Source organism: Coregonus lavaretus, assembly GCF_964263955.1.
Source record: "Coregonus lavaretus genome assembly, chromosome: 21".
Lineage (NCBI taxonomy): Eukaryota > Metazoa > Chordata > Actinopteri > Salmoniformes > Salmonidae > Coregonus > Coregonus lavaretus.
The window spans coordinates 27431420-27454789 of NC_140008.1; the positions used below are offsets into that span (position 1 = coordinate 27431420).

Below are 23370 nucleotides of genomic sequence, written 5' to 3' on the forward strand. Positions count from 1 at the left end.
TAAAACGACGGTCTCTCTCTCTGCGCTCAGAGCGCTATTTTCTGCCAGGCTTTGAAGCAGACTGAGAGAGAGGAGCGGGAGAAGCAGGCTTCATTCATCATAGTGCCGTTACACAAGTTTACCGTCCCTAAAGCGTGGACCGGACAGACGAAAGGTTTTTATCCCGGATCTGAAGTGGCGACTTCAGTGGAAAAGTCTAAAGTTTCTAAAGTCGTTTAGGACGAGGCATCGCATCGTTGCAGCACGGATACGTTTGCAGAACATCTTCTTAGTTGGGAAGTTAGTTTCCCATAGTTGGCTACTCAGTGACATTCGCTTCTTCTCGGCTGGAAACCTTGACCGACTAAATAACGTGATTTAGTTTGTTTGGCACGCTGGTGGGATTTTAACTGGAGACGGAGTTCTTACATGCAACATTATTTTGTATGAAAAAGCCATGGCACAACAGACCAGAAACGGAGGGACTTCATTAAACAACAACAACGGCATCGATAACACCAAGAGGAAACTGTTGATAGGACTGGACCTATTCTGCCTGTTACTAGGTGAGTTTCAAAGACATATTAGTCCCAACTGTAAACAAATGAAATGACTTGACAGCACTGAATGGTCTATAACGTGACAATAACATGACAATACTGTCACACAATAATGCCATCAGGGAAAAGTGTGACCTATAACAAATTGGACAATTACATAACATATTTAACACTTTAAAGGGTGTGACCAAAATGTATAAAACTGCGCTCACCATAATGGTGCGTTAGTGTGTTATCAGTGAAAACAGAACAACTGTCAGTGTGTTATAACAGAGAGAGAGAGGCAGCGGGAGTGGAGACCCGACCCTGAGCAGAGAGAGAGCGAGAGAGTGGACAGAACTGCATCCAATATGTCCAAAGGGACCGGTTACTATATTTAAAAAAAAAAATTTTAACAACCTGCACCATGTCCACCTAACACACTTCGTTAACGTGATCAGAGTCAGACCGTGAAATAGACGTCAGACAGTGAAAACCAGGACCACGGGACTACGTTTTAAGTGCCACTGAGAGAGAGAACATATTGTGGTTGTTGACATGATGTGAAGTGGTCAGCCAACATGGCATATGGCGTCCTAAAGACCACTGTCTGACCGAACAAGACTCTGACTCTGAAAATTAACCTAACTCAATTTATTAAGTTGCAATTAAATCAAATCGTTTATAAATGTTAAAAACTCTACAGTTTTCAGAGTCTATAATTGGATATTAGATTATCCCAATTAACAGTGGGTAAGGTCCCTATGTGTGTGTTTCAAATCAAATTGTATTTGTCACATGCACCGAAACAACAGTTGTAGACTTTACAGCTGCTTATGAGCCCTACCCAATGCAGAGTTCAAAAAAAAAAAAATATATATATACTAATAGTAACACAAGGAATAAAATACACAAGAATGAAGATATATACAGGGAATACCAGTACCATATCACTGTGCAGGAGTATGAGGTATGTGAGGTAGATATGTACATAAAGGCAGGGTAAAATTACTAGGCATCAGGATAGATAATAATACGAATAAAATAAAGAAGAAAGTAGCAGAAGCATATGATGAGTGTGTGCATGTGTGTATCTATGTGTGCATGTGTGTGTGTGTGTGTGTGGCATCGGTATGCGTGTGTGTTTTGTGTGTGCATATGTAGTGTATGTGAAAGCGTGTAGGTTTGTGTGAGAGTGTCAGTGTAGTGTGTGAGTGAGTGTATTAAATAGTGTATATATTGTGTAGTATTGTGAGTGTGCACAGTCAGTGCAAGATAGGGTCAATGCAGATAGTCTGTGTAACCATTTAGCAGTCTTATGGCCAGGGGGTAGAAGCTGTTCCTGAGCCTGTTGGTCTGAGAGCCGGGATGCTTCGGTAACGTTTTGAGGACCTTCCTCTTAAACAGCCTGATATAGAGGTCCAGGATGGCAGGGAGCTCGGTCCGAGTGATTTACTGGGCTGTCCGCACCACCCTCTGTAGCGCTTTGCAGTTGAGGGCGGTGCATTTGCCATACCAAGCGGTGATGCAGCCAGTCAAGATGCTCTCGATGGTGCAGCTGCATAGCTTTTTGAGGATCCAAGGGCTTTTCCGCCTCCTGAAGGGCTGTGTGTGTGTGTGTGTGTGTCCAGGGGGAGAGATGTTGTAGATGTTTTGAAGTGCTGTAGCTTGCACATTTTACTGCCCCTTAATTAAATAGCCCGCCAGGCCCTCGCCCCTCCAGCCGTCCTCCCTTTCCCCTATTGCCCATATTACCTTCTAAGATGCCTTTCCATCTATAGAACAGGAATGGTATGAAACAGGACTAGTGTAAAAATAGGAATGGTATGGTGTGGAATTGGAATAGAAATAGAACATGGAATGTGATGATGCTCTGGAGAGCTATTTGACATTCATTACAGGACAGCATTGACACGGGTCAGGCAAGGCAATGTCGTGTGTGTGTGTGTGTGTGTTTGTGTGTTTCTGAGGTGATGATGGCTCGTTTGAACTGTGACCCCCTTGAGTGTTACCAATGCCAGCCATCTCCTTCTCTGTTTCTCTCTCATTCTCCCTCTTTCTCACCCCCTTTCTCTGAGAGCAGGATTAGGGAGTGAAGCCGAACTTTACACATTCTCTCCCAGAACCTTAAAGCAAATCCCCTTCAGCGGTCCCCCATCACTCTACAGCAGATTAACTTTCTTATTTTCTCTTTCTTTCTTTCTCTCTCTCTCTCTCTCTCTCTCTCTCTCTCTCTCTCTCTCTCTCTCTCTCTCTCTCTCTCTCTCTCTCTCTCTCTCTCTCTCTAATTGCTTAAACATGTGTTGTGAGGCAGGGGGAATGCCTCTCAACTGTAAGCCCTGCACTGAGAGATAGATGGGCAATTCCACGTTAACAGAATTACACTTTGAAAAAACATTAATTTCAAAGTTTAACAAACCATACAAATCTATGCAGAATGATTACTTTGAACAATTTACACAGAACATTTCACAAAAACACATTTAATGGAAGAACTGTGCAGATGCAAAGTTTGGTAACAGAATTACAGTAAAATCTCCCCCAGTTTTGTATGTGACCACATTTTCCAAAAACTCTGTTAAATATCTGCACCGAATTAAGATTCTGCAGAAAGAATGTGGTGTCAGCTATGACATGACACCTTGAGTTTGGAAAATAATATCAGGGTTATTAAATTACAGTAGGTGAAGTGGATTTACGTCCGGTAATGGAATTACGGTAACGGAATTACATCATGGATCCCTAATCTGTACTATACAGAAATGTATCATTCTCTTCATGGTGATGTATCCTGAATAGGTAAACAAAGGTAGAAATTTGCAATATCCTTCTTTTGCATATTTGGGTATTATTCTACACTGGCTATTATTGTAATGATCTCCGCTCCCAAACAAGACCACATTTTGGTTGGTCTGGACCAGACCAAATCTGAAACAATAATAAACGTCTATGTTTCACAAGTTTGGACAGTACAGCACAGTAGAGCACAGGTAGAGGGTGTCAGGTAGCCTAGCAGTTAAGAGTGTTGGGCCAGTAACCAAACGGTGTTTGGTTACAAATCCCGAGCTGACTAGGTGAAAAATAAGTCAATATGCCCTTGAGCAAGGCACTTAACCCTAATTGCTCCTGTAAGTCGTTCTGCTGAATACCTAAAAAATAAAAAGTAGAGTAAAGTAGATATGTACAGTAAAATACAGTACACTGTTCTCTACTGTGCTGTCCAAACCTGTAAAACATAGACGTCTATGATTGGTTCAAATTGTTCCAGCCAGGGCGGACTGACCTAGTTTCAACTACTTTTCAACATCGATGGACGTCCGGTGTCGGTCGGTGCTCAGTGGGTAAGGATGCTTGTTACAGTAAATGGAAAGAGGGTAGGTGTCAGTATGAGAGGTGACATTAACTGGGGAGAGAGAGAGAGAGAGTGGCAGAGAGTGAGAGGGTGGGGTTGTCCCGACTGTTTTCATAGTGTTATTGGCCATGAGACAACAGAAAGAGAAAGAAAACAGTTATGAGCTGAACATAACAGTATGCCAGTGGAAGGGAGGACAGTAGCAGGTGACCCAACTGTGATTTCCCATTGTAGCCAATTCAATTGCAGTAATTCCGTTACAGATTTTGGGGTAATTCCATCACCGATTTGGTAACAGAATTACGAGTTTTAATCACTTAATAATTGATAAACAAACTTGATATCATTAAAAGCACAGTAACTAATTGGTAGGTCTACCTTTACTTGTTACTTCTGTGAACTTTCATTATCCTCCTTCCTCATGTGGGAGAGAAATTAGAAAATATCTTTAAAATATGTGGGTTTTTGGTAACGGAATTACAAGGCACAAGTCAATGTTTCTTAAACTTACAGAAGGCAAATCATTTCTCCAAAACTAAATATGTATTGATATTAGTTGGCAGGGGTCTTTACTTCAACATTATTGTGTTTTGATGTATTTCTAATACCTTTTACAACTTTTTCTGGTAGATGTTGTCTAAGACCCCTCTAAGATCTGTTTGACCAAAACTCAAAGCCTTTGCTTATTCCATAGTTTTAGGATGGAAAATGGTTGAGAAATGTATATATGCATTAATAAAAAATAAAAATAAATACTCTTAGCTTTCATTTGACACCCAATTTGACATCCTTTTAGATGGAAATGTCCAGATAGATTGAGAGAGAGAGAGAGAGAGAGAGAGAGAGAGAGAGATGTTAGGAAATGTAGCAAGGGACCAGGGGAAAGCTAAGAACCATAATAGCTCTAAAAACTGATCTGATATTCACTGAGTGTATAAAAAATTAGGAACAACTTCCTAATATTGAGTTTCACCCCCTTTTACCCTCAGAACAGCCTCAATTAGTCGGGAAATTGACTCTACAAGGTGTCAAAAGCATTCCACAGGGATGCTGGCCCATGTTGACTCCAATGCTTCCCACAGTTGTGTCAAGTTGTCTGAATGTCCTTTGGGTGGTGGAATTTCTTGATACACATGGGAAACTGTTGAGCGTGAAAAACCCAGCAGCATTACAGTTCTTGACCCACTCAAACAGGTGCGTCTGGCACCTACTACCATACCCTGTTCAAAGGCACTTAAATATTTTCACCCTCTCAGTGGCGCACATACGCAATCCATGTCCCAATTGTCTCAAGGCTTAACAACCCTTCATCTACACTGATTGAAGTGGATTTAACAAGTGACATCAATAAGGGATGATGCCTTTCACCTGGATTCACCTGGTCAGTCTGTGTCATGGAAAGAGCAGGTGTTCCTAATGTTTTGAACACTCAGTGTAGCACATTTGCTTCATAAACATAGCTGAATTCAGTCTAGAAACAGTTAATTTACAACCAGGGAGTTTACATTTCTATTGGTTTGCTTATTGAAAAACCCTAGAAACACACACACTGTTTCAACTATTTCATCTCTAGCATATAAACTAAGAAACAGATACACTGTTTCATATAAACTCTGTGACATTCTTTGAATCCATGTGGAGTACATTTCCTCCACAAACCAACTTCTTCCACTTTAGAAACATAGGCTGGTATGCACACACACACACACACACACACACACACACACACACACACACTCTCACTCTGACTCTCTCTCTCTCTCTCTTTCTTTGTGATGCTAAACTCAGACAAGCTGTTAGTTTTTGATTCACTGGCCTGGTTTAGTGGCGTGGGGGTGAGGGAGGGAGGGAGGGATGGAGAGTGGGATGAATCTAGAGAAAGAGAAGAGGAGATAGAGGGGTTCTATCATTGGGAATGAAAGGGGGGAGGAGGAATGCGAGTGCGGAGGACTTGAAGAATGTGTGATTGTGAATGGGCTTTGTCCTTACCCGAGTGTGTGCTGCAAGTGTGTGTGTGTGTGTGTGTGTGTGTGTGTGTGTGAGGGCGTCAGATGGTGATGTTTAAGTGGCAGGAGAACCTCAGGGATAAGACAGAGTACTACCTGCCACTCCCCCAACACATGGAGGGTTCTGGTGAACACAGTCTAGGCAGACAGTTTATAGACCCTCCTGTTCCTCTTATATAAATCAGAGATAATAAATAAATCAACTTCTATACTGTCAGAGAGAACAGCAGCACAGAGAGAGATTGAGACAGACATATTTACTATGGAGAGTAAACAGTTGAGCACTAGTCCTTAATCCCATACTGGCAGTTGGACACATAAATTACAGCATCTGCTGATTAGCATAGTTGGAAAGAGCATGCACGCACATTGAAAATACACACACGCCACACGCGCACACACACACAGCATCCCAGGGCTGTTTGAGAGTGGGAGAGTTGAGATTGCAGATGTTTGTTAGAAGACATGTTCTAGGTGGAGAGACGCTGTGGGACTGGAGCACTGTGTGACTGTGTGTGTGTCTGTGTGTGTGTCTGTGTGTGTCTGTGTGTGTCTTTGTGTGTCTGTGTGTTCATGTTCGGACTAGAGCTGGGAAGCTATTCAAGGTTGGCGTCTTTCTCAGAATATAAATTCCAGTTCCCCTCCCTCTCTCCTCTCCACTCTGACTTTTAATCCAGATGGCTGCTCAGAAAGCAACAAACAGTGAAAGTAAATGCTAATTAAATGTAGCTAAGCAAATGTCTGTATAGCAACCAATCTTATTCATCTGAGAGCAACATCTCCCATGAATTTCCTAATGTCACTGAATGAGATCATGCCTGTTACCATGTTACCATTAGCTGAATATGAGATTTGAGGTAATGTGTATTTGTATGTGCAGTCTGACCTGACGTCAGTCTCTGAATAGCATTAGAGTCCAGGGGAATCAGCCTATACTAGCGTTAACCTCCTATAGCTGCTGTTAGCAATAACCCTTGTCTCTACCTCCCATTAAGACTTATAGCATTACATTACAGCAGTTTTACCTTCCAACTTTAACACATTTAAACACATACATAACTTTAACCCTATACTCTACCTCCCCCAGTATAACATCAGTATCCCTCCTCAGCCACTTTATTCTGACTGACTTACCGGCTCTATAAATATTTAACAGAATTTCTTACATTCCTCATCAGCCAGCAGTACCGAACTCTCTTGAAGTGACATCTGGTGTAATTGTGTGTGTGTGTGTGTGTGTGTGTGTGTGTGTGTGTGTGTGTGTGTGTGTGTGTGTGTGTGTGTGTGTGTGTGTGTGTGTGTGTGTGTGTGTGTGTGTGTGTGTGTGTGTGTGTGTGTGTGTGTGTGTGTGTGTGTGTGTGTGTGTGTGAGTGTGTGTGTGCGTGCGTGCATGTGTAGGGGCACTCAGGAAAGGGTGGGAAACGGAAAGGTAATGTCGGTCGGACGTAGGTGTGTCTCACTTTGCTGTGAAACGTAATACCGTCCGCGTTCCAGACTCCTTTTCCCTGCTCCCCCCTCTCCCTCCCTCTACCTCCCTGTAACCCCACTTTGCCAGTCCCCTCCTCCCTCTCCCTCGCTCAATCAGTGGTGATGGTAATAGTGGGACTCTGTAGAGGGAGGAATGTGTTGGGCCTGTGGTAGTAACGGGGTATAGCTGTAGCTGTGCCTAGTGTGAGTAGTTTACCGGCAGGCTGGTAGGGCTAGTGTTAGCCAGGTGCCTATTGGATGGATGACTAATCTAACCATAGGTGGCTCACGTCACAACTGTAAACACACACTAACACACACACACACCAAAACGATTTTGGGTTAATTGTTGTGAGTGGTGCTGTTTATTCTCCTGTAGAACAAACACAGTTGTGTTTACAGAGAGGGTAGTTCCAGGAAGCATTACAACCTTTTATGGGTCTACTCTAGACCAGGGCTCTCCAACCCTAGCTGTCCAGGAACAAGGTTGGAGAGCCCTGTTTTAGAGGACACACGCTGACTTGGGCCACACGCTACAGACAGACAGACAGCAGTTAGAGTGGGAGTCATCAGGCTGATACGAGAAGAGGAGCTGTGTTTAAACTCACAGGGACTACCGGTATGTTTACAGACATCTTTACTTCAGGAGAGAACATAAACCATTATTGGATTGACTAGAGATTATATAGAATCTATGTGATATATTATGTATACCCCCACTCATTTCTCCTCTGCCTCTTCCATGGCTGTATTCTGCTGCAGAGGTTGTAGTCTGAGAGAGGACAGGAGGCCTGCATTGTTATGCCTGGTATTTATTGTAAGCACACACACAAACACACTTGTTCGTGGATGTTTGCACCCCTGGCTACATTATTTACAGTTCTGTGCATTGATACAGGGCCACACTGACCTACAGAGCCCTCAAACTCAACTCTGGACGTCGAAGCCAGTTCCACTGTGTTTTGTCATTGTTCCCCTCTAATAAGGGACTGATTTAGACCTGGGACACCAGGTGTGTACAATTCATTATCAGGTAGAACAGAAAACCAGCAGGCTCCGGACCTCATATGGTAAGAGTTGAATACCCCTTGCTGTAGAGGGTCACGCATGTGGACATGGTGTCTATAGTATACAGGACATTTCTGGTTTGGTATTGTGATATAGTGGTATTACGGTTTAGCTGCTATGGGGTTAGGGTTGGGCCTATGCGTTTGTTATGGTATGGATTTCTTCTCTATTCAGAGCCTGTGTTCTGTTGTGTAGAAGGTGAGTTAGCTCCTGAGGCTTTAGCTACAGCATTACTGCCTTACATAACTAGACTTAGATCCTTGCATGTTGACTACACCAACCTTCATATAGGGCACCCACACTTCCAAGAGTGTGAGTGTTTTTATAATCCAATTGGCATCAGGCCCAGGCTGATGTGTGTACCTTAAACAGCCACCTGGTCTCCGTCTACTGGTTGTACTGGTTACGTGACAGCATACACAAGGGGACGGCATATGGCAAACACACACACACACACAGTCGCAGCTGGTGTTTGAGGCTACTGGTTGTATGGCTAGATGATAATGATACACTCCTGGGGTTTCTGAGGCCTCAGGGCTGTCATTAGATAGGTTAGTGTAACAGACTGGACAGGCTGTGTGGGTAGTGTATTTGTGCTTGCCATATGCGGTCCCCTTTGTGCATTCTGTAGCCAGTGGGTTGACTGATTGAGAGTGTGTGTGATAGGAATAATGATGACGATTCACTTGAACTCTCCCCTGCTCCTCTTATCTTACTCCCCTGTCTGTGTGTGTGGGTGTCTGATCCTGCATGTGTCTTTCCTCCACAAACAGTTTTAGAGTGGTCTTGAACTCTTGATTATAATTCCAGGGTGTTTAGCTGTATGTTCTAAGTGTGGGTTTCAAGTTTAGGTTTCAAGCGTGTGTTCTGTGGAATTCTGTGTGTGGGCATCACACATAAACATCTGACAGCCCCTTGTCTCTCTCTCCAGTCTCTCCCTCTATTTTCTCTTTGTCCCCACCATCCTTGACAGGGCCTCATCTCTCCATCTCTTCTCTTCACTGTCACACTGGCCCCTCTGGCCTCAATACTGATTCTCTCTCTCTCTCTCGCTCTCTCTCTCTGGGGGTGGGGAGATATTCACTGTTTTGGGGAACAATGGTTCTTTTGATGTGTCTGGACTCTTTGTGCCGCTAATGAGCACTAATAGTCCTCTAGTAGAGAGGGATGGATGGAGGGGGAGAGATGGAGAAAGGGGAGAGAGAGGGAGAGAGGGAGAGAGAGATAGTTCCTCACTTCTTAATTAAAAAAAAAAAATTAAATTAAAATTAAACTTCTTGTGTATCTCTCAGTTACTCTTGCCCTCCCTCCGTGTCATTGGCTGGTCATTTAGTTGACAGGAGACAAATGTTACAGAGGAGGCTGTATGGGTCTATTTATCAGACTTTGTGATTCTGTTGTCTGGATGTGGTCTTATCCAGCAAGAGGCTGTTATAAGGCTGTTAAGAAGAGGCTGTTATAAGGCTGTTAGTTCTTATCCTTATCTCTGACTCTCTCTATCCTGTTTACATACAGAGGGCTGTAGAGGAGAGGCTCACTGGAGAACAATACTGAGACCGTTCACACCATAGCCGGGATTTAACACCCATTGTCTTGATAGAAACACAAGCTCACACTTACTTACTTGTGTGCTCGCGCGCACACACACACACACACATTCGTGTACAACTAACCTTGTGGGGACACACATTTCAGTTCCATTCAAAATCCTATTTTCCCTAACCCCTAAACCTAACCCTAACCTCAACCCTAACCTTAACCCTAACCGTAACCCCAAAACCTAACCTTAACCCTTGTCACGGTTCAGACAGACGACCAGAGGACCACAATTGCGTCACACCAGAAAGTTTATTTAAACTTAAGGGAAAAGGGAAGTAGGGAGTGAATGAAGGCTCCAGGGGTAACAGGGATCCCGTCCAATGTGCTGGGTCTGTGCCCCCCCCAGTGGCAGCGATGCGTCCTATGAAGCCGGTGGTGGGTGGTCCAGAAGTCCTGGGGGGGGGAGACACAGACACAACAGGGCGGAATGAAACAAGGCAGCAGTACAGTTCAAGGGAAATCCAAAATACGTAGTAGCAAGGCAGAAGGCTGGTCAGAGTTACCGGGATTGAAGAGTAGTCAGGAGTCGTTATGGCAGAAGCAGGTCTGGATCTCCTGGGGCAGAAGAGTATCCAAAAATCAGGCAGGTCCGGGGTCACAAAACCAGGGTGAGCCAGAAGCGCGAGCAAACAGGTTCCGGGTGTGAGCTTTGCAGACGATCTGACACCGGAGAGCTGAAAGACAGGGCCTTAAATACTGGGAGAGGTAGTGGGTAATGCAGCGCAGCTGGCAGAGTAATTAGAGCAGAGCAGAGCAGGGACAGGTGGAGCTAGTTAGGCTGAGTAGAGAGAGTGGTGAGCAGAGTGGAAGAAAATTAAGGTGGTGACCCGGTGGAGTGAGAGGCTCATGACAACCCTAAACCTAACCTTAGCTCCTAATCCTAAAACCAACCCTAGCTCCTAACCCTAAACCTAATTCTAACCTTAACCCTAAACCCCCTAGAAATAGCATTTGACCTTGTGGGGACCAACAAAATGTCCCCACAAGTATAGTTAAACATGTCCACGCATGCACACACACACACACACACACACACACACACACACACACACACACACACACACACACACACACACACACACACACACACACACACACACACACACACACACATACACACACACACACACAGAGAGACAGGGGTAGCAGGCCCTGATCTCTAGCCCAGACAAAGACAGTACACTCTTCCCTTAGTGACAGCTGGAGCTCTGGTGCTCTGAGCCTCTGATATCGGGGCCTGGGGGTTAGGACGGGTAGAGAAAAGGAGGAGGGTAGGAGAGGGAAACGAGTAGAGAAATAGAGATCATCAGCTTTCAAAGGGCCTCCAGCCCTACTCTCCAAACCAGGTCTTTGTCCTACAGGGTAATAATACCATTATAGCACCAGTAGAGGGATGCCCAGCTGGCCTGACAGACGGCTCTATTCTATATAATGTTCTTTATGCTCTATACTTTACAGTCTATACTATAAAGCCATGTGATCTGTGTGCTGCTGGGGTCCTATGGGGTCTCGGGTTTCCCTCCTAAAGCAGATATGATGGCAGCAATGTGCTGGACTCCACAAGAGCAGGTGGAAGATCAAATCATTTGAACTCTGAGCACAGCAGCTCTGCCTCAGGAGGACAGTCCAATTCCACAGACGGATCATTCATGGTTTCTGTGTTGGGACGCTTGGTCCTTTCCCAAACTCCGGGCCGTGGGGCTGGAAGACTGAAATTGTTCCATTGAAACAGCACTGGAACAGCTCCCTTCTTCAGATGTCTGCGCCCAGCTGGAGTCGGAGGCTCTATCACATCTTCACTTAGAAAGTGTCGGCTGCAGACTCGTGTGTTTGTTGTAAGAAAGTTGACTCGTCGAATGTTAATCACCCACCGTTTATGTAATTCACTGTCTTTGGGAAAAGTAAAAAAAACTAACCGAAGAATTGCATCTGGCAGACACTGTACATTGTGGCACACAGCAGTGATGGCTGGAAGAGTAAGTAAAAACATTAACATAAACATTAAGATAAACAACAACAACGACAAATATTAACCGTTTCGGATGTTTTTGACGACAAGCATTCAATGCTAGCATACGGTAGCACAGCATTCTACGATAACCGGAAGTTTACATCCATCCTGAGATTTAACCGGAAATACGTCATGGTCGCCTGTGCATATCGCCTATTAAGTGTTTGTTGTCATTCAAGGATAGACAAATCGTTTTCATGCACATTTTTTCACTTGAGAAATACTGCACCAAACATCTTCGTTAGATGTAAAATTACGCGACTAAAAGATCTCCTCGGCAAAAACATCAAAATCAATGACAGAGTTCTTGAGTTATCTTTAAAAATTCAGACTATTTTGGCTACGGGCGTATCAAGATGGACAAACTATTGCCGCTTTTTTCTCGTTTTTCAAGTGAAGGTCTTTTAGGGGAGTAAGCTAGCACACGCCGAGTTCGGCCGAACCGAAGCATGAGGAAGGCTTAAGGGGAACGTTGAGTTACGTAATAGCTACTCTCTTCCTTCAGATCTAAAAACACTTAAGGGCTAGGGAGTAGAGGGTAGGCGTTAAAGAACTAAGCGTACTCACTGCCCCTGTTTTGCTAAAAAGCTAAGAGATGGGGCTGGAGAAATGTAACCACTCTCAAATTCATAGACAGAGCTATGGATGCAAGGACTGACCATCCATTATATCAAATGTATAGTTTTAACCATGTTTTGAGGCTATGCAGTGTTTGTTTACATTTAAGTTGTTTACAAACATTGGAGTAAATCAAGCTTATATCTTGGGTTCTGATGGGGTTGGACAGTTGATCTAAGCTAATGAGGCATTTATAAGTTATATTCTTCAAGAATCATTGGGTATATATAATTAATTTCCAAAAATGTATGTAGCAACTAAGGATTCTAGCATTAAGGCTTGGAGGTCAGGGGTAAGGGGAGCTGGAGCAAGGACCTCAGAGGCTGTCCTTTGCAGGTGCCTGTCTGTAAAGACCCCTGGCCCAGAGGCTGTCCTATCAGGTGCCTGTTTGTAAAAGGATGGTCGTTTATTGGTGTGAATAAAATCTCTCAGAGTAAGCACCCCGCGCCCCCTGCCCTGCCTAGCCCTAACCCTGCCCTTTCACTGCAGGAGAAAAGAGGCCATTCACACTGTACAGTGCTCTGCTGATGAAGCAGCTTGTCTCTCTCTCTGTGTGTGTTTGTGTGTGTGTGACTGAGTGTGTGTGTGACATCAGCAGCTTGCGCAGACAAAGCTCTCTCAAACACACTCATACACAGATCAGCTGTGGAGTAGAATTGAAAACGAGAACAGAGAGAGGAGAGGAGAACAGAGGAAAGGAGAGGAGAATGAAGGAGAGGAGAGAAGAAGAGAGGAGAGGAGAGATTGTAGCTGCTATGCTAAAGCTGTTCAAGTCATTGGTAGTACAGTATTTCAGGCTAGCACTGATCTCGTGTGAGGGTCACTCTCCTAACCCTTGACCCTTAACCCCTGACCCCTGACCTCTAACCTTGCAAAGTGGAATAGCAAACTCCTAAAGAGTTCCTCAGGGTCCACACATACAGTACCTTAATGTCAACGTAGCACACACACACAGACACACACACAAACACACACACACACACACACCAGTGACCAAGTGCAGGGCCATATTTAACCCAACATTCTCTCTAAATGACTGGGCAGTGGAGTATCACTATCTGTCTCTCTCTCTGTCACTTGACTGTATGCTATTAATGCATCGATACTGGTAACAGCTAAGCAGCTAAACACCACAGAAACCCCCACTAATTATCCTCCACTTCCCCCCTAGTCGTTCTCAGAGGTCCAGTCTCTCTCTCTCACACACAAACACACACACACACACACACACACACACACACACACACACACACACACACACACACACCCGCTGGCATTGACGGGTCAGATCAGAACAATGCCGCCGGGCTAGCGGACCTGGTGCCCAGCCACCCATTCTTCACACAGAATCCTCCCCCTGCCACACACACGCACGCGCACACACAGATACACGCACACACACACACACACACACACACACACATACACACACACACACACACACACACACACACAGCTTATCAGAGCAGACCAGCGACCAGGCCCCCAACTCCCCTGGGCTCAGATAGGCCCTAATAACACGGTTAATGGACCAGACACACTAGAGCTGTGGTACCTGTGTGAATCGGGTTGCTAGGGAGTTTTAACCCTTTGTTTTAATCCGGAACTAGAGTTTAGCGAACGATTGGATTAGCAGACCTTTATTATGTCATCAATAAGGACCAGATAGAATGTTCAGTTCCTCAGAAAGGTGTCAGGTAGCCTACTGAACTCTTTCACCCCCTCCTTTTCGACCTCTCCCTATATCTCTCTCCCTCCCATTTTCCCTCCCTTTTTCTCTCCAGTCTGTCCAGCTTTCTCTGTGAAAGAGCCTTGTCACGAGTACACACGCACGTACACACGCATGCTAGTGGTGCGCGGGTCAGCTCTTTGTTCATCCGCACCCGCCCACAATTGCTAACAACCCATCCGCAACCGCCAGACTATATGTGATAAAGTGACAATCTGAGGCCTGCACCCGACCCTAACCCGCTAATATAGAAAATGCGCTATAGGCTACAGTCAAAGATGGCGGAATTATTTTTTGACAGGGGGTGCAGTTTTTTAGATAAAGTACAGTGGGGAAAAAAAGTATTTAGTCAGCCACCAATTGTGCAAGTTCTCCCGCTTAAAAAGATGAGAGAGGCCTGTAATTTTCATCATAGGTACACGTCAACTATGACAGACAAATTGAGGAAAAAAAATCCAGAAAATCACATTGTAGGATTTTTTATGAATTTATTTGCAAATTATGGTGGAAAATAAGTATTTGGTCACCTACAAACAAGCAAGATTTCTGGCTCTCACAGACCTGTAACTTCTTCTTTAAGAGGCTCCTCTGTCCTCTACTTGTTATCTGTATTAATGGCATCTCTTTGAACTTGTTATCAGTATAAAAGACGCCTGTCCACAACCTCAAACAGTCACACTCCAAACTCCACTATGGCCAAGACCAAAGAGCTGTCAAAGGACACCAGAAACAAAATTGTAGACCTGCACCAGGCTGGGAATACTGAATCTGCAATAGGTAAGCAGCTTGGTTTGAAGAAATCAACTGTGGGAGCAATTATTAGGAAATGGAAGACATACAAGACCACTAATAATCTCCCTCGATCTGGGGCTCCACGCAAGATCTCACCCCGTGGGGTCAAAATGATCACAAGAACGGTGAGCAAAAATCCCAGAACCACACGGGGGGACCTAGTGAATGACCTGCAGAGAGCTGGGACCAAAGTAACAAAGCCTACCATCAGTAACACACTACGCCGCCAGGGACTCAAATCCTGCAGTGCAAGACGTGTCCCCCTGCTTAAGCCAGTACATGTCCAGGCCCGTCTGAAGTTTGCTAGAGTGCATTTGGATGAGAATGTCATATGGTCAGATGAAACCAAAATAGAACTTTTTGGTAAAAACTAAACTCGTCGTGTTTGGAGGACAAAGAATGCTGAGTTGCATCCAAAGAACACCATACCTACTGTGAAGCATGGGGGTGGAAACATCATGCTTTGGGGCTGTTTTTCTGCAAAGGGACCAGGACGACTGATCCGTGTAAAGGAAAGAATGAATGGGGCCATGTATCGTGAGATTTTGAGTGAAAACCTCCTTCCATCAGCAAGGGCATTGAAGATGAAACGTGGCTGGGTCTTTCAGCATGACAATGATCCCAAACACACCGCCCGGGCAACGAAGGAGTGGCTTCGTAAGAAGCATTTCAAGGTCCTGGAGTGGCCTAGCCAGTCTCCAGATCTCAACCCCATAGAAAATCTTTGGAGGGAGTTGAAAGTCTGTGTTGCCCAGCGACAGCCCCAAAACATCACTGCTCTAGAGGAGATCTGCATGGAGGAATGGGCCAAAATGCCAGCAACAGTGTGTGAAAACCTTGTGAAGACTTACAGAAAACGTTTGACCTGTCTCATTGCCAACAAAGGGTATATAACAAAGTATTGAGAAACTTTTGTTATTGACCAAATACTTATTTTCCACCATAATTTTTTAATAAATTCATTAAAAATCCTACAATGTGATTTTCTGGATTTTTTTTCCTCATTTTGTCTGTCATAGTTGACGTGTACCTATGATGAAAATTACAGGCCTCTCTCATCTTTTTAAGTGGGATAACTTGCACAATTGGTGGCTGACTAAATACTTTTTTCCCTCACTGTATGTTTCTGCTTATAATTTCCAACATTTTGTTATGCTATTTGTTAGTCAACATGTCTATAATTAGATACATGTAGCTTCTCTTCTGTCATTGTATGTTGCCCTAGAAGACTAAATAATCCCTCGCTCACCAGATTGTCATAAATCGATAGAAGGAATGCTTCAATCTAGTTTACATCGGTAAAGTTTTCTCTGTCAGCTGGATGAGCTTTTTGTAGTGTTGTTTTTGATCAACTTCACCCCTGATTCAGAGGGGTTGGGTTAAATGCGGAAGACACATTTCGGTTGAAGGCATTCAGTTGTGCAACTGACTAGGTATCCCCTTTTCACTTTCGCGAAGCAAAGACGTTTAGGAACCGGCAAGAAAATGCAATAACAAAAAACAAAAAACGGGAACGATTTTCTGTGCAAATTCAGTTTGACCGGTTGTAAGGAAATAGAAAGCTGTGAAAACGACCCATTATTTTCTGATAAGATTTCAGTGGGCCTTGGATGCATATTTTATGTGGTTGAAATACTATCAGCGCTTATGATGCTGATAAAGATAGCACCTCACAGACGGTATCTAACTGAGCATTCACATTCTTTCAAGATGTTCCCGAGTAAAAATGTTGCCTACATTTGGTGTATCATTTTACTGCAAGAAGTCCTTAATTTTGCAGGAGTTAATATTAAGGCTATGTGAGAGGTTATAGACCTACAGTCTATATAGATTTCAGTTTCCATTTAACCCATCTGAACAGTAGACATCTTGAACTTCCCTATTTGCAGTCCCCATCCTGTGACTGTTGAATTTGTATATCGCCTCACAATCATCACACATAACATACTGCTATCATCCTCTTTTACCACTTCACCAGCTCTTTCCCAAACATTACTTTTCTGGCCCTCCCTTCTCTTTATTTTCAACTCTCCATTTTGCAGTTTTTCTCTTATTGAATTAAACTCCGACATTGTTATTTTTGCCTCCGTGGATTGACGTTAACTTTTTCTGCCCGTTCCCAAAAGCATTTGGCGATTGGCGTGTAGGCTATTTGGCACGCGTACAGTTAGGCCGTAAAGTTTAGGCTTACGTACTGCCAGTTAGCCTAAAATAATGAAAGAAAAAACTCAAAGTAGCCTATAGATAGATACAAATTGCACAAGAACGATACAGTTATAAATGTTTTAAGGTATTGTTGTTTTGTCTTTATTCAACCCACTAGACACCCACCTGCCCTTCATCCACACAATATTTAATGACCGTGCATCACTAATGTACGTGCACACACACATGCACGCACACATAGTTGCATGTACACTAATGCTGAGCTGATCCATCTTCATGCAGAGTTGAGACAGAAAAGGAGGAGAAGAAGAAGAAGAGGAGGAGGATTATAGCTTTAATAGACTAGTAGGGCGAACAGGGTCAAACCCTTTAGCCTCTTCCCCTCCCCCTCTATCCTTGACCCCTGTCTCCGCAGTCAGGGTTAGGTATGACTGAGACAGAGAGACAGAAGAGGAAATCCTCTGTTTAGAGCAGATCACAATGCTTCTTCCTTTCCTCTACTCCTCCCGTCATTCACCCTCATTCACCCCCATCCACCCCCTTCCCTTTCTCCTTCTTTCTCTCCCTCCCTCCCCTCCCTCCCCTCCCTCCCCTAGTGATCAGGGTGTAGTTCTAATTCTGCCTGCCTGGGTCTAAAGCCCTGTATAGTGCCACTAGAGTTTCAGAGAGTCCTCTAACTGGCAGCGCCAAAATTAACCACAAAGCCAATCAAACAGGCGCAGGCTGTAATCTCGCTCATACACGCTCACACACACACACACGCTCGCACACGCACACACGCACACACACACGCACACAGACACCCACACACCTATAGACCTGCGGTTGGCAATTGCCCATATTGTTGTAAGTAGATTAAAAGTTGGATATTGGAAACATAATTGTGTGTAAACAGCTTTCTTCCCCTCTCCCTCTCCCGTTCTCTTACTGTGCTCTCGCTCTCTCTCTCCCGCTCTCTCTCGAATGTGTTCTGTGGGTTCTCTCTCAGTCTAGAGGAGAGAAGTGCGTAACAGAATCTGATAAGACTAATAGAAACTTTCCACTGAGCACCACCACCATACTGCTCGTAAAACCACCCATGTCCCTCTTCCCTCCTCCCTCCATTCTCTCCTCTGTCTCTCTCTCCATCCTTCTCCTATATCTCTCCTATTCCCGGCCGTCTCTGGATGTGACCCCATGAAAGACCTTTTAACTGACTCTCTATTTAATTCACTCAAGTCCAGCTGGGCTCTCGCCAACAGCCCTGCCCACCACCTCTTTCTTTCTGTTCGCCTCTCCCTCGCTCTCACTCACTTTGGGGGGGATGGTATAAAGAGGATGCCTACATACCAGGCTGCTGTCATAGAGATGGCATGGTGGGCAGGATAATACAGGACTGGCATCTCAGCCAGATCGCTCAAGATTGACTTCGAAATTGGCCGTCTGTCCATGTCCTGAGGACATCGGGAAATGCCTTCAAAACCGGCCACTAGGGGCAACAGTGAGCGTTATTACCATCAAATAGGCTTGGGTTTTGCTAGGGCGTCGTGGACGGGGGTGGCAGATGGGCTTAATCCCATGACTCCATAGCCGAAGGTCGTGTGTTCAATCCCAGTGGTAGACACTCATTTTTAATTTTAAGCCTATCCCTAACCTTAACCCTTAAGTTAACCAGTCGGAGTGAATGCCTAAACTTAATGTTTAACCCTATCCAAAAACATGAACTCTTAACTTGACCATTCAGAACAATGCAGAGCAAGAGGAGCAACCCAATTTGAAGTTTGACATTTGGAGAAACGTGGATAAACGTTAAAATATGAAGTTAAATTGATAAAACAGTGAGATCTTGTTGGGCATCTACTGGGCAGAGAGAGGGTGAAGGGAGAGAGAGAGAGAGAGAGGGGACACAGCACGGACAGAGAGCCTTTTATAAACAGGCATTCAAGGCAGAGAGGAGAGTGTCCGACAACAGCTTCTCCTCTTTATCCCACTGCTGCCCCCCTCTCTCTCCCTCTCTCCTCTTCTGTTTTTTTTTTGTGTCCCCCTCTTGAGCTTCCCAGCTCTTTGAGTGGTTTAGGTGGGTTAGTAGAGGTCAGTGTGTGTGTGTTTCCCACGTTTGTTAAGCCCATGACCTCCTTTCACTCCTCCTCATTAGCATGTGAATCCCCCCTCCCACCGAGGACCAGGCAAGTATGACGGGAGAGAGAAAGAGAGCGAGTGAAAGAGGGAGAGAGTCCTCAGAATGGGCTTGGCTGTTTACCATATGGATCTCTGGAAGTCTCACAGGGTGTGTGTATCGAAAGTAAGCTCAACAGAGCATTAAGATAACTATCTACATGTGTGACAGAGACCTTGCCTGGCTACCCAGACTCCTTGCTTTGGCCAAACGCAATGCCATGCCCATTAGTTTCTTCTCCTTGATGAGTCTGGATCTGAGTGCAGGTTGGCATCTATTGTCATGAATCTTGCCCTGTAGGCAGCTCTGTAGAGTGGTCACTAGCTGGCACAGCCACAAAGTCATTTTTACATTTTAGTAATTTAGCAGACGCTCTTATCCAGAGCGACTTACAGTTAGTGAGTGCATACATTTTTCATACTGGCCGCCAGGGTTGTGGGAAACGAACCCACAACCCTGGCGTTGCAAGCGCCATGCTCTACCAACTGAGCTACAGGGGACCTATAACATATAACAGTCATAACATCTGATTTTAAACCTAACCTTAACCATAATCTTAAAGGAAAATCCCCCCCCCAAAACTGTCTTTTGGTATTTATTTCATCAGGTTTTCAAGATATATAACATTCAAAATACAGAAATACAGCCAGTATGATGCATTTTGCATCATATGATGTTGCGTTTTGCGTCATAAGATGCTGCATCATACCGGCAGTATTTCTGTATTTTGAAAGTTATATATATATGAAAGTTATATATATATCTTTAATGTAGAACATTGTGGGACTATATCAACAATGGACTAATGAAACAAATACCAAAAGATAGTTCCTGGGTGGAGTTTTCCGTTAACCACACTGCTAACCGTAATGCCTAACCCTAACCTTAAATTAGGACCAAAATGCAAATGTTTTACTATATAGCCAATTTTTTCTTTGCAGCTGAGCCCATATAGCGGAAATCGCTCAGTTCTGCCTTCAGGGCAAGATTCATGACAATAAACATCAACCTGCGATCTGAGTACCTCCCCGACCCTTCGCCGAATGCGAACAAAATTGGGGCCGTCTGATTGGTCCAGAGCCAGAACACACGTGGGTAAAGCGGCAGTTTGAAAATCCATCATTTGCTTTGATACTCTGATTGGTTAGAGACGATGTAATCGCTGATGACTTTATTTTGTACAACGCCCCTCGTGCCACTCGTCACAACAAACGACTTCAATGATGCAGTCTCAGACTAAAGTATGTAGCGAACGACAGAGCAGCAGAAGAATTTAGTGAGTCGTTAAGGCTAAGAGCGACGCCCACTCTCAGTTTTTGCAGATTACCTCTCTGTCTACTGCCCTGGACCATTCAGCTGACTATAGAGACAAAGAGTGGAGGGAGAGAAAGAACGAGGGAGAAGGAGGGAAAGAGACACTATAACGGACAGAGTAGACTGACAGACTGTGCAACTATACGTTTTCTAAACAAGCTAACTGTAATAATAATATGCCATTTAGCAGACGCTTTTATCCAAAGCGACTTACAGTCATGCGTGCATAATTTTTTTTTGTGTATGGTTGGTCCCGGGGATCGAACCCACTACCTTGGCGTTACAAGCGCCGTGCTCTACCAGCTGAGCTACAGAAGACCACTCTAGTAGTACTCCTCTCCACTCATCCATTTAATGGGTTTAGGTCAACCCAAACACTATATAGAAAAGCAGTACAGTAAAATATCAACAGGAGGTTGTTGAGGATGTAAACAAATGGTTTAATGAATGTCCTGATAACCACTAATCAGCACACACTGTGTACCAGGTAGAGTAGTCTTCTCTCCACAGGTCACGGTAAGTTGACTGTGTGTTGCGTGCTCAGGTGTATGGGTCTGAGAGTTGCCCCAGGTGTGTGTTGACCTGTGTGTGTGTGTGTGTGTGTGTGCAGTCATGCTGCCAGGCCTGGTTCTCCACCGGTCCTCAGTGCGTCCATACCAGCGTGGATTTTACTGCAGCGACGTCAGTCTGCGTTACTCCTACAAGAGCTCCACCATCCCCTCGTCCGTCCTCACTGCTGTGGGGCTCATTGTGCCCAGTGTGGCCGTAAGTCTGCCCCACCACGGAGCACTGCCTGGGGAAGGCTGGGAGGAGAGAGAGGGTACACCTGGAGGTCTAGAGGTCTGCATGGTCAACTGGGTCAGACAGAGTGACCATATTAGATTAAAGATTTAAACAGTGGTTTAGGTTTGGAGTTAACTGGGTGGTGATTCAATGACTATCTCTGGCTGATTTGAGCTCCACCAACTGTCACTCTTCTACACTCAGAAGACCATGTTGGAGCAACCTCTGTTTCTCTCTCCTCCTTTGCTATCCCATGTTCCCCTGGTGCAAACCGCCCTGCCCCTTCCCTCGACCTCCCGTTTGTGTCCATGTCACTAACCTTATGTCTCTCTCCCTCCCTCCCTCTCTATCTCCCCCTCTCTCTCTCTCTCTCTCTCTCTCTCTCTCTCTCTCTCTCTCTCTCTCTCTCTCTCTCCCCCCTCTATCTCCCCCCCCCCCCTCTCTCTCTCTCTCTCTGTGCAGCTGGCCTGCCCTTCCTGATAATTGAGTCTAGCACCATACGGCCGTACCAGAGAGGTTTTTACTGTTCTGACGAGTCCATCCGGTACCCATATAAAAATGGAGACACTATCAGCGATGCTGTGCTCTGTGCTGCTGGCATTCTTATTGCCATCCTCTCTGTAAGTCTACCTCTCTTACTATCTCTCCTTTTCCCTCACTTCATACTCCATACTCATCCCTTCCTGTCTGTCTGTCTGTCTGTGTGTCTGTCTGTCTGTGTGTCTGTCTGTCTGTCTGTCTGTCTGTGTGTCTGTCTGTCTGTCTGTTTGTGTTGTTTCATGTGTTGTCTGCTCTGTGTGAAGTAATTTTCCTCGCCATACCAGCATTGGCTCCAGACTGTTTCCATTCTTCTGATGAGCAAGGGAGGGTGTGTGTGTGTGTGTGTGTGTTTGCGCTTGTGTGTGTGAACCACACACTCCTGGTTTGAGCTGTTGATGTGATACATTACATTCCATGCTCATTCTCATTGTTGCCTGCCCTCTAGGTTTGGTGCCCCCAGTGCCCACACACACCGAACACACACACCAGACACACCCCGCACTGTCCTAGCCTCCTCTACTATATGAGACCCCAGACTGTACACTGTTGGCGTCTGCCCTCATGGTGGTACAATCTAGCTACCAGCTCAGCGCTTCTGCTTATTCAAACCAGGAGTGTGTGTGTGTGTGTGCGTTCTCACAGCTCATGGTGTAAGCTGGCAGATTTCACACATCTGTATATCATTAGTGGTGTCTCCTCTGAATCTGACACCAGTCCCACTCGGACACACACACAGGCAGACACACACACACACACACACACACACACACAGTCTTGTACAGCTAACCTTGTGGGAACACACAATTCAGTCCCATTCAAAATCCTATTTTCCCTAACCCTAAACGTAATTGTAACACTAATTCTAACCTTAACAAAGTGTCCCCAGTTGGTCAAATTTGAGAGAGAGAGAGAGAGAGAGAGAGAGAGAGAGAGAGAGAGAGAGAGAGAGAGAGAGAGAAGAGGAGAGAGAGAAGAGAGAGAGAGAGAGAGAGAGAGAGAGAGAGAGAGAGAGAGAGAGAGAGAGAGAGAGAGAGAGAGAGAGAGAGAGAGAGAGAGAGAGAGAGTTACAGTAAATCTCTAGCTGTCTCAGAGGAGGGCAAATCAATATTATCTGAGTGGAGGACAGATATAGTGAGAGGGTGGGTGTGGGTGGGTGGGTGTTACATAGAGGGCTGTGTGTGGGCATTCAGAGTTCCAAGGGGTCCGCAAGGGGATGGCATGCCCCTGTGTCTCTTGGGGGGGGGGTAATCTG

General features: G+C 44.9%; 1 protein-coding gene across 1 annotated transcript in view; it reads left to right on the forward strand.

The window, feature by feature from the left end:
• Positions 1-23370, forward strand: part of plpp3 (phospholipid phosphatase 3) — a 43363-nt gene continuing 19993 nt past the window's right edge. Inside the window, exons 1-2 of the mRNA XM_084185795.1 lie at positions 1-545; positions 22041-22198. Of these exons, the coding sequence (XP_084041921.1) occupies positions 437-545; positions 22041-22198 (267 nt within the window). The 5' untranslated portion in view covers positions 1-436. The remainder of the gene's footprint in view (positions 546-22040; positions 22199-23370) is intronic.